Below are 12,368 nucleotides of genomic sequence, written 5' to 3'. Positions count from 1 at the left end.
AAAAAAAGAGCATCGGGTTGAATTAATTACCTGACCAATAATATAAAATTATAGTATGAACTGAACTAGTTTAAATTATTAGATTAGGAATAAAAATATAAAAATTCTATATCAGAAAATGAATAAGAATAATCTTTTCATTTTAGTATCAATTCTAATAAATAATAAAACGCAATATTACACAACACTTTTAATTAAAATTTTTAACTTAACTTTTTCCTTTTTCTCTGTTTGGTCACTATAATTTACTTTATCATAAAAGTAATTAGAAAAGTAATTGCTAAATCCATTTTCCATGTAACTGTAATTAAATTAATATGATTCCTTTTTTAAAGAATATACTTTGTAATTGTAATTAATTCCTTTTTTTAAAAAAGTAATTTGTAATTGTAACTAATTTTAAATTACAAATAATTACCCAGGTCTGGTCATAGGGGGTGGTTTTTAGGGATTGACAATTTCAATTCTTCAAAATTACTTACTTAAAGATAATTTCAACCTATTACACGCTCGAACCTAGAATTCTATAATTATTTTCGAATAGAGGTAGTTTTCACCCCTAAAAAATAAAATCAACCCCCGGCACTGGGACAACTTTGAAGTAGAGGGTAAGTAGAACCTAAATCCAAATTTTTGTGCAAATCGGTGCTGTTTGGGAACATTATACAGTAACGCCGTATTTTACCTTCAATGACTGGACTAAAATTGGTTGACATAACCGGTATGTTATTAATAAACACGGTTTGATAGGCTTTGTTTGTGGTTTAAGTAAATTATTTTATTTTATTTTATTTTTAAATTTCGCTGGCCCTGACAGACAATTTCAAATAAGAGGCAGGACATACTAAAAAAAGTTCAGAAGAGAATTATATTTAAAAAATACATTTAAACTAAAACGCTAAACTTGACACTACAAACACTAAATCTAAATAAATATACTCAATAGAAGTAAACAGTTGCAAGCAGCTACAGCATGTTTATAAAAATGCTTAAGGGCATATTTAGGAAAGTTAAAATAAGTATTATTAAAGAGTTATCATCTGAATCAGTGCTAGACAACTTAAATTAATTCTAAACAACATACAAACATCACCAAAATTATACCACGAATGATACGCATGAAATGAAAACTAGTATACATTGTGAAATACGGTTCTGTGCGAAAGCGCGGAGATTGGGCAGTTCGATCCCTTTCATCGACCAATAATTTTGCCGCCACGTGCTTAATCGTTGTTTATGCGATCAAAATGCTGCTCAATTTACTTTACACATGATTTATATTATGACTACAGGGTAACAGTGGCAGAACAGTTTGAAACCATCAACATATAAAAGAATATTAAGTTACAAGGTTATCAGAAATATCATTAATAAACGTACTGGATAATAGCGGGCCAAAAGCTGAACCCTGAATTATGTTCATGAAACATTATAAAATTTACATTTCTTTTGCAACAAATATGAGCTAACACTTTGATATTTTACAATTTTTTTTTTTATTGAAGCATCAAATATGTACAGGGTGCCTCAAGCTCGATAGTATGGGCCTACTGTGAGGATACAAAAGATTTAAATAAAATTTCGGACACGAGGTATTAAATGAAATGAGGTAAGCTCCATTTTCAATCGAAAGTATTATAGGACAACGCACTTCTAAATGAATACTCACCAAAGAAGCCTATTCTGTAGTTCAAAGTAACTACTACAATGTCTTCATCTAACAAAAACTCTGGACCAAACGCTGTTACAGAAGAATTGCCTTCTACAAAAGCACCACCGTAGAACCAAACTAACACCGGCAAAGGATCCCTCTGATACAGTGGATCCTGAAAAAGACATTGGAACGTAGAATAAAATTAACTTCATAAACTATAGCTGAAGATGCATGAATTATTGTTCTTTCTTCCGATATAATAATACTCGTAGGTATTCTCCAATATTTTTTTTTAGTGGTGGTTCTAAGTGCCTAAAATGGGTTGTTTGCATAAATAAAATTATTTAATAATGTAATAAGATATTCAATTACCGTAGGAGTAAAAACATTCACGATCAGACAGTCTTCAGTTCCTGAGGTAAACACACCACGCGACCTCACGAAAATTTGTACGCAGGCTGGACTTTCTTCCGTCGCATCCAAAACTCCTTGCCAAGGTTCTGCAGGTTTAGGTGCCTAAAACCATCAAAATAAATGAATTTGAACCGTCTGCCATTTTACAGCTGATATTATGACAAGTCAAATACAAAAAAAACTTAATTTCATTCTGTGAACAAATAATCCGACACCACGAAAAATGAACAAAAAAAACTTAGCTTAAATTCTCAACGACAAAGTCACATCTACACTGAGCTGTTCACATTGTAAACATGTTATTGTCTACAGTTGTACCGAACACTTTGTACATCTAATACCTACCCGAAACCTGAAGGTCCCCACTGGTGGCCTGCCGTAAGGAATACCCCTGAACGACCAGAACGGTCTACCTGAGAACGTCCTGTTTGTGCGTCCTTGGACGATGCCGCTTGACGTGGAAACCTGAAGAGCTTCATCCTAAAAATAAACAATGTCAAGATCAATGTGAACGCTCTGCCTCGTTCGATGTCATCATAACAACATCGATGAAAATAAAAATTAAAAAGCAATCAGCACATTTATAATAAAGAGATACTGCACGCCATCAGTATTTTGAAGATCGGTTAAACACGAGTGGTGGATCATCAGCGCAAAATACAGAAAAGTCAATGTCATTTCTATTCTATTATATAGTCTGTTTGGAAATGAAAGAGAGTAATAAAACCCCGAGATAAGAACCGGCCATGGGCGTGGTAATATTTCGTTTCAGGTAATTATCGGGTAACACTAATGCTAACAAAAATGACAGGGATTGGAAAATCGACTATCTACAGACTTTTAAAGGAAACAAAAAATGAACAAGATACTGTAAATCCCCCAAAATCATCTACAGGGAGGTCAAAAGTCGTTATAGATGATTTCTTCAAAAATGTCATTCGCAGAAAAGTACACTCATTTTATTTTAAAAAAGAAATACCAACGCTAAACAAAATTTTAAGTGAACTTTCAGAGGACAACGATTTGCCAAAAATCAGTAGAAGCAAATTATGGGCCGTCTTACGAGAGTTGAATTTTTGCTGGGAAAAGCAGAACAGGAAGTCAGTTCTTATCGATAAAGATGAAATTATTTGTTGGCGAAGATCCTACTTAAGATCAATTAGAAAATTCCGTGACGAAGGGAGGAATATTTATTATCTAGACGAAACTTGGGTCAACGAGGGATATACTGTAACAAAAGTATGGCAAGATAAAAATGTAAAAAGTTTTCGACAAGCATTTTTGGATGGACTTTCAACAGGGTTCAAGGCACCTTCAGGTAAAGGGCGAAGATTAATAGTGACACATATAGGTAGTGCCAGTGGTTTTGTAGATGGCGGTTTACTTTTATTTGAATCTAAAAATACAGGTGACTATCACGAAGACATGAACGCAGATGTTTTCGAAGAGTATTTTACACAGATGTTGGATCTTATTCCTCCGGGGTCTGTAATTGTCATGGATAATGCCAGTTACCATTCACGGCAGACCGAGCGGACGCCTACGACTGCTTGGAGGAAAGCCGATATAATTCAATGGTTATCCGGAAAAAACATTTCTTTTGAAACAAATATGGTGAAAAAGGAACTTTTGACACTTGTCAATCTTAATAAAGATCAGAAAAAATATGTTATCGATGAAATGGCAACAAATCGCCAAATAACGGTACTACGGTTACCACCTTATCACTGTGAACTTAACCCAATCGAATTAGTCTGGGCGCAGGTAAAAGGAGATGTAGCGCGAAATAATACGACGTTTAAATTAAGTGACGTGAAAATTTTGTTAAAAAATTCCTTGGAACGAGTAACTGCAGATAACTGGCAAAGATGTATACATCATGTACAAAAAGAAGAGGAGAAAATGTGGGAACTCGATAATTTAATTGACGTTACTGTGGAACCTATCGTTATCAATCTAGGAGACGAAGATAATTCATCAGAATATTCAGAGGATGAATTTTAATATACCTACTTTTTTATTTTCTTTATTGTACATTTATACAACACTACATTTACTCACCATAATTTGAATTTTCAAAATACATATATTTTTGTGTGGAATAAAAGTCTATTCATTAAATTTAAATAAATATTTTGATAATAATATTGAATAATTTTATTTGAATTACTAAAAACCCTCTTAACCCGGTTATGATGCTTAAAGTAGCCTCATGTTTTGAAATGCTGTTTTTATATTGTTTACTTATAAGAGAAATGGACCGAGAAATTGAAGCGGCATAGACAAAGACGGATTGTCGGGGATTAAATTTTAGCTACCTGCTACAATTTAGTACAGTCCGATTGCACAAAGTTTTGTTAAAAGTACACCTCATCTATACTGATAAAACATGATATAAAAATATTGAATATAAGCACCAGTACTACATTTATTTACGATTTGCATAGATAATGAGCTTTTATTACTCTCTTTCATTTCTAAACAGACTATAGTCGGTATCTGTTTTAAAAGTAGGTTGTATGGATGTTTCATATATGTACTAACGCTAATTTTTGTTGGAAATAGTTCTAATATTACGTAGAATGATAATTGCGATATGCGCCCGCTGAAAAAGTTGTGCATAATTGTTAGCGCAAGAAAATGTGAAAAAAAAATTTAAAAAGGCACATTTTTCTCCCTTCTTTCGTGGATAACTCGGAGAATATTGACATTAGAGAAAATAGTAAAAGGAAAAAAATTTCGTTTTGAGATTATCTTCGAAATAAATGCGGTCCGAAATTTTTATGTGCATTATTGTTGCTGTAGTACAGTATAGACCGAAAAAAAATTCGTGAAAAAAATTTTTTTTTCATGAATTTATTTCGGACCCTGACTTTTAGAGCAGCCATATAAAAAATATGGTTCTGAATACTTCATGACATGGTAATATTGCAGAAATTTTTTACCGAAATAGGCCGGATAGATTTCGCACAATTGAATTGTTAATTAAGAAAATACAGAATTATACTTATTTTTCAATTCTCTCTCACGGTAAAATCAATGAGTATTTTGAATTCCCAATTTTTATACATACTCTTTGGAGTCTCAAACTATCAATCCCCATTTAAAAATTTTCCATTTTATCCATTTTAGCAACAGTGAAAATTTTTTCAAAATTTCTTCGAAAAAATACTTATAAACATTTAGAGCTGGAGCTATTGTATTTGCATATCCTTCAAATGTAATTATAGGATCAAATAGAGGAAGAATTGACGAACAAAATCCACTTTTGATCTTGTGGATATGATGAATCGTCATCGGATCTGAAATCTCAAAGTTGAAGTGAAAAGAATAACAATTGAAGGTAATACCTATCTAAAAATTTGAATAAAAAAATTATCATATAGATAATAAACAAAAAACAAGACAAATAAAGCGTCAGTTGTTTTATAGAGAAGAAAGGTAGATTTAAAAAAGCTTACTAATCTGTTTTCTGTCGATTTTTGTATAGTTTTTACGACTATTATTGTATAAGTACATTAGCATTTTGTTAATAAGGTTTTTTTTCTCTCTCTCTCTAAATAAATAATAGACTATTACACACAGAAAAAAATAACAATTGAAGGTACCTAATACCTATGTAAATATTTTAATAAAAAAATTCTCAAATGGATACTAAACAAAAACAATTCAAATAAAACGTCAGTGTTTTACAGAGAAGAAAGTAGATTTAAAAATGTTTTGTCAGTTCGTTTTTTGTTGTTTTTTTATCGTCGTTCTCCGTTGCTTCGCAAAAATAGCCAGATATTATGATATAACCCAAACGTATTATTATTATTCAGCAAACCCTTTGTTCAGCTATTAATTGTTTAAAATCTTTTGTTTTTGTAGAAAACACTTGTTTTGTAGAGACAAACATCTTTAAATATTTCGTTTATTTCATTTTTATATTATTTGCAACTGTATTTTTATTAATTTTGGAATCATCGGTTTCCATTAATTAGATTTGTAGCCGAAAGCAGTTTCGGTAGGTACAACAAAAACCAAATAAAGCAATTGTTCAATTGTGTTAATCGACCTTCAACTTCCACAGCAATAAAAATAATAAACGAGCCATTATGAAAGGACGTTCATTTCAAATGAATGTTTAAAAAGGAATTCCGATTAATTGGACATTTTTTTATAAAAATCTGTTTCTGCATCTTGACTTGTCTTCGCGGTTGTCTACTATACAGAGATGTTATATGTCAAGGCAATTTGATACCCTTAATCATTGACTTGGCTATGCCTTGGCATTTCTAATAATAGGTGTATTGCAATTTATGGCATAATTTAAGCATATCCAGTTGATACCACAATTACTGTGGTCGTGATAACAAAGAAAAGTTCGTGAATAGTTAAGTTCTATGATTTCCATTATAAAATGTGTGTTTCCTTTATAATATACTGACATACATATACATAGTGGTCCATTAAAAACCAGAAGTTTCTAAACATTTTTTTGGGACGCAGGATACGAACATTATTTAATAAAAAGGGGCTACTTACAAGCGCTTATTGAACCAAATTTGATCATCCACGGAACCTATGAACTGCTGTGATTTTTTATATAAAAAATTTACACTATACTACGTTATAATTTCTAAGAAACGTTTATTTTCATTATTTTTACAAAGTAGCGAGTCTGATTAATAATTTTGTGCAAGCAACATTCCAGTTCAATAGCTGCAGATTTCCTCCATAAGTGGCACATCATCTTAAATCGGCCGGCAAGCGGCATATTGATTTGAGATCATCTCAGTTTCTATAATGTATAATTAATGTATCTTGTCAAAGGTAAGTAGATGCTTTCGAAACTCTTTAAATGTGGTACAGAGCTATAATACATGTTGACAGAATCAAAAATAAAAGTTATTAAATTTATTTAAAAAATTAAGAAAATTGCTTAAAGTAATTTTTTATTATAGAATACAGGAATACTTTCTATTTTGGCTGCAGAAATGAAGATTAATTTAAATGTACTTTTAAAAATTCCTCTTGAGAAAACTGTAGAAGAATGAACTATTATATATTCAACGATATTTTTCTGTAAGAAAAATATTGTCAGTTTTTCTGCTGTTCGAAAAATATAAACAAAACTCACCAAGTTTTGTCTCCTGACAAATCTAACACTTTCTGCATATGCCACTAGCACTACCAAAACTGCAAAAACGATACCGGTGGAAAACATTTTAACGTTGATTTAAAGCAATTTATTGTACAGTTTCCCAAAAAAAAAAACGACTAGATTCGGCTAAACGTCAAAGGCTTCTTTAGATGAAGCTCTTCTGAAAAACGGTTTCGCACTAAGCGAAAAAAGTTTGCCACTAAATTATATATTTCTATTTCAACAGGCGAGGACCCATCTGTCGGTGGTATAAAAACGCGGAAATTTTTTTTGGTCTAGGTCGACGCGTGGCCCTGAATTTGAGAAGTTCGACGGCTGAAGAAGTGTGATGATTCGAATTATTTGGCATTTACAAAATTAATGGGCGGAATAACACACTCGGTACTAACTAGTTACAATATTCAATACGTTCAGAGGTACCTAATTACGAATTCGTAATTTCTTAAATGATACCCGTCCGCGTAGGCGTTTTTTTTCCACCACGTACACGGAACTAAACTAACAACTGTTATACAGGGCGTTTCTTCAATATGGCGAAAAACGACCTTTTAAATGGATACGTTAAAATTCAGTTTTTGTTTTATTTCTCACAGTTGGAAAAATGACTACAGCTACCCTTAAAAGGGTTGTTTCAAAAAACCCATATTTGGGTGAATCGTATATCCACGGAGATTTTTGGCTTTCAAATATCACTACAAACGAAAATTTTTCTATGCGCCTACAAAAAAACGTGGGCTTAACTTTTGATTTCACAATATGTTAAAATAATTCGAAAAATGTCATACTTTTCTTCCTATTTAATTATGTATCTTTTCAAAATTCCCTAAAAAGTAATGTTTTTTAACCCCAGTTTTGTCGATTTTTTCGATTTTTACAATAATAATCATGATTCATTCGATTTGTAACTAGTCATATTTTGTAAAATTTAATTACAAAAATTTTATTCCTCTTCCATTTTCGCCTAAAATCAACTTTCGAAAAGATACATAATTAAATAGGAAGAAAAATATGACATTTTTCGATTTTTTTTTAACATGTGCCGCCAAAAGTTAAGCCCACGTTTTTTTTTTGCTCATAGAAACATTTTCATTTCTAGTGATATTTTAAAGCCAAAAAGCCAAAAATCTCCATGGATATACGATTCACCCAAATATGGACTCTTTGAAACAGATACCGTCTGGACTAATATGCTATTCCCAATGTGCGATTTTTTGGTTAGACAAAATAGTTTAATAAAAATAATCCTTTTGACAAAATCTTAAATAAATTTATTTTTTTTTCACAGGTGGAAAAAAATCAATAAATAGAGAAAAAAATTAAACCATACCACAAATATGTGAAAAAACTTAAACTGTACTACAAATAAATAGCCTGAGACAATATCTTTTTAGCACAAGATTGCGGGGTCGAACCAGTCGAGTGGTGTGACGTCACAATTGCTTTTCGAACAGTTTGGACCGTTTTAGATATTTGACGAATCATTTTCCATTGCAGTTTCGTTCTCTGTCACTCCGTTAGTTTTATACAGTTTATTTTAAAATGAAAAGGTGACAGGCATTGTTGATTGTAGATTTTGCATAATAATTTTGCAATCCAGATTTTGAAAAAAAAATAGCAAATTTTCAACATTTTGCACAGCGAAAACCAAGGCCCGTAGATACTTGAAAATCTAATTCGACCAATGTTTAAACAAGCGCCAGAGCTCGCCTAATTGACGGATTCGAATTTTTCAAAAAGCGTTTGAAAGCTTGAGAGCCCTTCTATATGTGATTAAATTTTGAAGTATCTAAGGGTCTTGGTTTTTGCTGTGCAAAATTTTGAATATTTGCAAATTTTTTTTCAACATGTGAATTGCAAAATTATTATGCAAAATCTATACAACCGATTTTGATGAAATTTGGTGTNATTATTTATTGTTTAAAATATAAGCAAATGAGAAATTAACTCATTATATTACTAATTTTCGACATATTTTGAAAATAATTGTTGTTTAAACAATTTTAGAATATTTAAATAAATTTGTTTTTGATCTTTGATAAACTTATATTATGCACTTACCTTTGATACAAGTGGCCGCGCTCTCCTTCCCCCACCTACGCCACCCGTACTATTTTCTTGAATTTCTGGCTTGCATAAATAACTTTAAACACGTTTTAAAGTAGGTTGCCAATGAAGAAAAGTATTGCAAACTTAGACCTGGTAAGTACTCGGATTACCAAAGGTATTTTTCGATGTTCCAGTACATTTAGTGTAAATGACAGTTAACTTTGATCGGCTATAACTACGTAACTAATTGAGCAATCGATCTGTTTTTTTTTAAAGAAGCGTCTTTCCAATAACTTTTAAAACCTGCTTTAAAAAATTTGATAAGATTGAATATTCACAAAGTTATTGTAATTGTTTATAAGTACAAAAATTCGACCAATGTTTAAACAAACGCCAGAGCTCACCTAATTGACGGATTCGAATTTTTCAAAAAGCGTTTGAAAGCATGAGAGCCCTTCTATATGTAATTAAATTTTCAAGTATCTAAGGGCATTGATTTTTGCTGTGCGAAATTTTAAAATTTTTCAAATTTTTTTCAAAATCTGGATTGCAAAATTATTATGTAAAATCTATAGAACCGATTTTGATGAGATTTGGTGTGATGAGTCTTCATAACATGAAGTTTTCTTGAGCCAAGTCCTATACCCCGTTTAATAACCCCAAAAAAAATCCCTAAAAAGTAATATTTTTAACCCCATTTTTGGCGATAGTCATGTTTTGTAAAAAATTTAACTACAAACATTATTTCCTCTTCCATTTTCGCCTAAAATCAACTCTTGAAAGATATATAATTAAGTAGGAAGAAAAATATAACATTTTTCGAATTTTTTTAACATATTGTGCCGCAAAAAGTTAAGCCCACGTTTTTTTATGCACATTTTCATTTTCATTTCTAGTAATATTTAAAAACCAAAAATCTCCGTGGACATACGTTTCACCCAAACCAAAACAGATACCGCCTAGTCTAATAAACCATTAAAGAACAATGGCTCCTTTTAGAAACTTCTCTGTTCCTTGCATTTTTTTAATAAAAGGCTCCGTTTTTAGTAAAAAAATAAACTACATGTGCATTAACAACAAAAAATCATTAACAATACCAAGATAGTGAACGAATTAGTTTTTATTTCAGAGATAAGAACTATATACTTCATTATCTTTTTTTATTTTTACCACTCCTCAAATGGAAGAACAGAACATTTTAAACGATTGGTTTATATGACTTCAATGGAAAGTTTTGCATTTGTAAACGTATTTTTTTAATAAATTTTAAAAAGAAAACTTATTTTATTTTCCTACTAGACAAAACGAAATATTTCAGTGAAAAAATGCAAGAGACAAAAGAGCTATTATGTGAGTCAAATTTTTGAATTCCAAATATCCAACTCCGTAAAAAGATACAATGAAAAACCGTTAAGCATTGCTACTTTTAACCTTTGAGGGTGGTCCCAGATAATTAAAAATATTGATGTAGGAATGACTGACAGAATAAAGTAACATCCCAAATTGCTTTTTTCTAAGTTTCTCCAACTGTGAGAAATAAAAGTACTAAATTTAAAGAGCTTTTTGGACATCAATAACAACGAAATCAATCTTTCTATCGGCTTCTGTAGTTTTTAAATTCGAAAATTAATTCTTAATCGATGTCAACCATCTGCATTTAACATTTCTCTTGCATGTTCTTCATCAATTATTACTTGAAATTTAAGAAATAATTCAATAAAGGTCAATCATATTACTTGTATTTAAATACAACGGCAGCTGGAAGAATCTGGCAACAGCGCAAAACCTCAAAGCTAAACGGACAAGGTCATAGAGGCTGCTGCTGAAATTAAAAAAATAGCGGTCTTCTCTTATGGCTCTGGCTCTACTATCTGACCTGACCTTATAGATATGATCTATTATACACTTTCATATGAATTACAGACACGGTAAAAAATTTGTTTATTAGGTCAAGTACATTGGTTTAAATGTAGCAAAAAGGTGCAATAAAAGTCATGACAATCTGATAAACATTAGCATATTTAACAGTGTTTTTGAAAGAGTATTAACCGAGAGCCAACATCTAATAGTTGTACTGCTATTTGTTTAACTAATTTGTGCAATTACAAATCATCTTGATTTTATAATGGTAATATTACGTAGCTATAATAAAACAAGTTTAATTTTTACTTCCACGTAACAACCTTTACTTTACAAAAAAACATTGTATATGGTGTATCCTTCAGTTAATGTTAAAAATAATCCGTAGCCTAAAAACACTATTATAAAACGATTAACAGAATCTTGTTGACTTTGAGACGATTGAATGGCAACTTTGTTCTGCGAGTGTGAAGTTCGTGGGTGTGCGCACTTTGTAATTTGAAACACTGTCATTATTTTCGTACATTCATGCTTAGCGGAGATATGAAAGTTGAAAGTTAAGCGACCTCTTGAATTGAAGGGTACCTAATTGTTTAATTAAGAATTTGATTAATCTTGATACGGGTCTATTGCCCTGAAAAATATTCTACTGTAAATTAGTAAAGTGTAATAATATGTCCCCTTCACATAGTAATTATAATTAAGACATTTTAAACAACCTCATTGATTGGAGGCTCCCAAATGTTATTGACGATATGTCGATATAATTAATCAATCACAGTGTGTGTAGCGACCCCAAATGCATATGGAACCGCCATCGATTTTCTCAAAAAGTTTTAGAAAAACTAAAAAATCCGGTAAGCTACCTATTACGGCGCTGACCAATCCAAAACTGCATTCTCTTTAGCTCCTCCAATTTTCGAGATTTTGAATTTATTTCCTTAACGGAGGCATTTGCGCAAAAGTGAGCCATCACAGCGTGTTCAGCGAGTCCAAATGCATTTGGAAAAGCACTTTAATTTTTTGAAAATTTTTGTTTTTCAGAAAAACATAATTCCAATCAATTTTTAGTTCAGTGAAATAGAACGCTCACTAGTGTCGATTAACCAATGAAGCTCCAATACATTGTTCCAAATTTTCAAACCGCCATCTATCGCTCAGCAACTGCATTATATTGCGAAAGAATTCTTGAGCAGGTACTGTAACAGCCTCACATTATCCCGTAAATTAATTGAAATTTTAATGTAC

At 31.4% G+C, this 12,368-nt stretch overlaps 1 protein-coding gene across 1 annotated transcript in view; it reads right to left on the bottom strand.

Moving 5' to 3' along the window:
* LOC108909712 (esterase FE4-like) overlaps positions 1 to 7,277 on the bottom strand; it is a 16,540-nt gene extending 9,263 nt beyond the window's left edge. The window contains exons 1-4 of the mRNA XM_018714120.1: positions 7,191 to 7,277; positions 2,414 to 2,548; positions 2,027 to 2,170; positions 1,670 to 1,826 (exon numbers count right to left, since the gene is read on the bottom strand). Of these exons, the coding sequence (XP_018569636.1) occupies positions 1,670 to 1,826; positions 2,027 to 2,170; positions 2,414 to 2,548; positions 7,191 to 7,277 (523 nt within the window). The remainder of the gene's footprint in view (positions 1 to 1,669; positions 1,827 to 2,026; positions 2,171 to 2,413; positions 2,549 to 7,190) is intronic.
* Positions 7,278 to 12,368: the final 5,091 nt, after the last annotated feature.

Source organism: Anoplophora glabripennis, unplaced genomic scaffold (assembly GCF_000390285.2).
Source record: "Anoplophora glabripennis isolate ALB-LARVAE unplaced genomic scaffold, Agla_2.0 scaffold395, whole genome shotgun sequence".
Classification (NCBI taxonomy): Eukaryota; Metazoa; Arthropoda; class Insecta; order Coleoptera; family Cerambycidae; genus Anoplophora; species Anoplophora glabripennis.
This window is presented reverse-complemented; position numbering and strand designations above follow the sequence as displayed.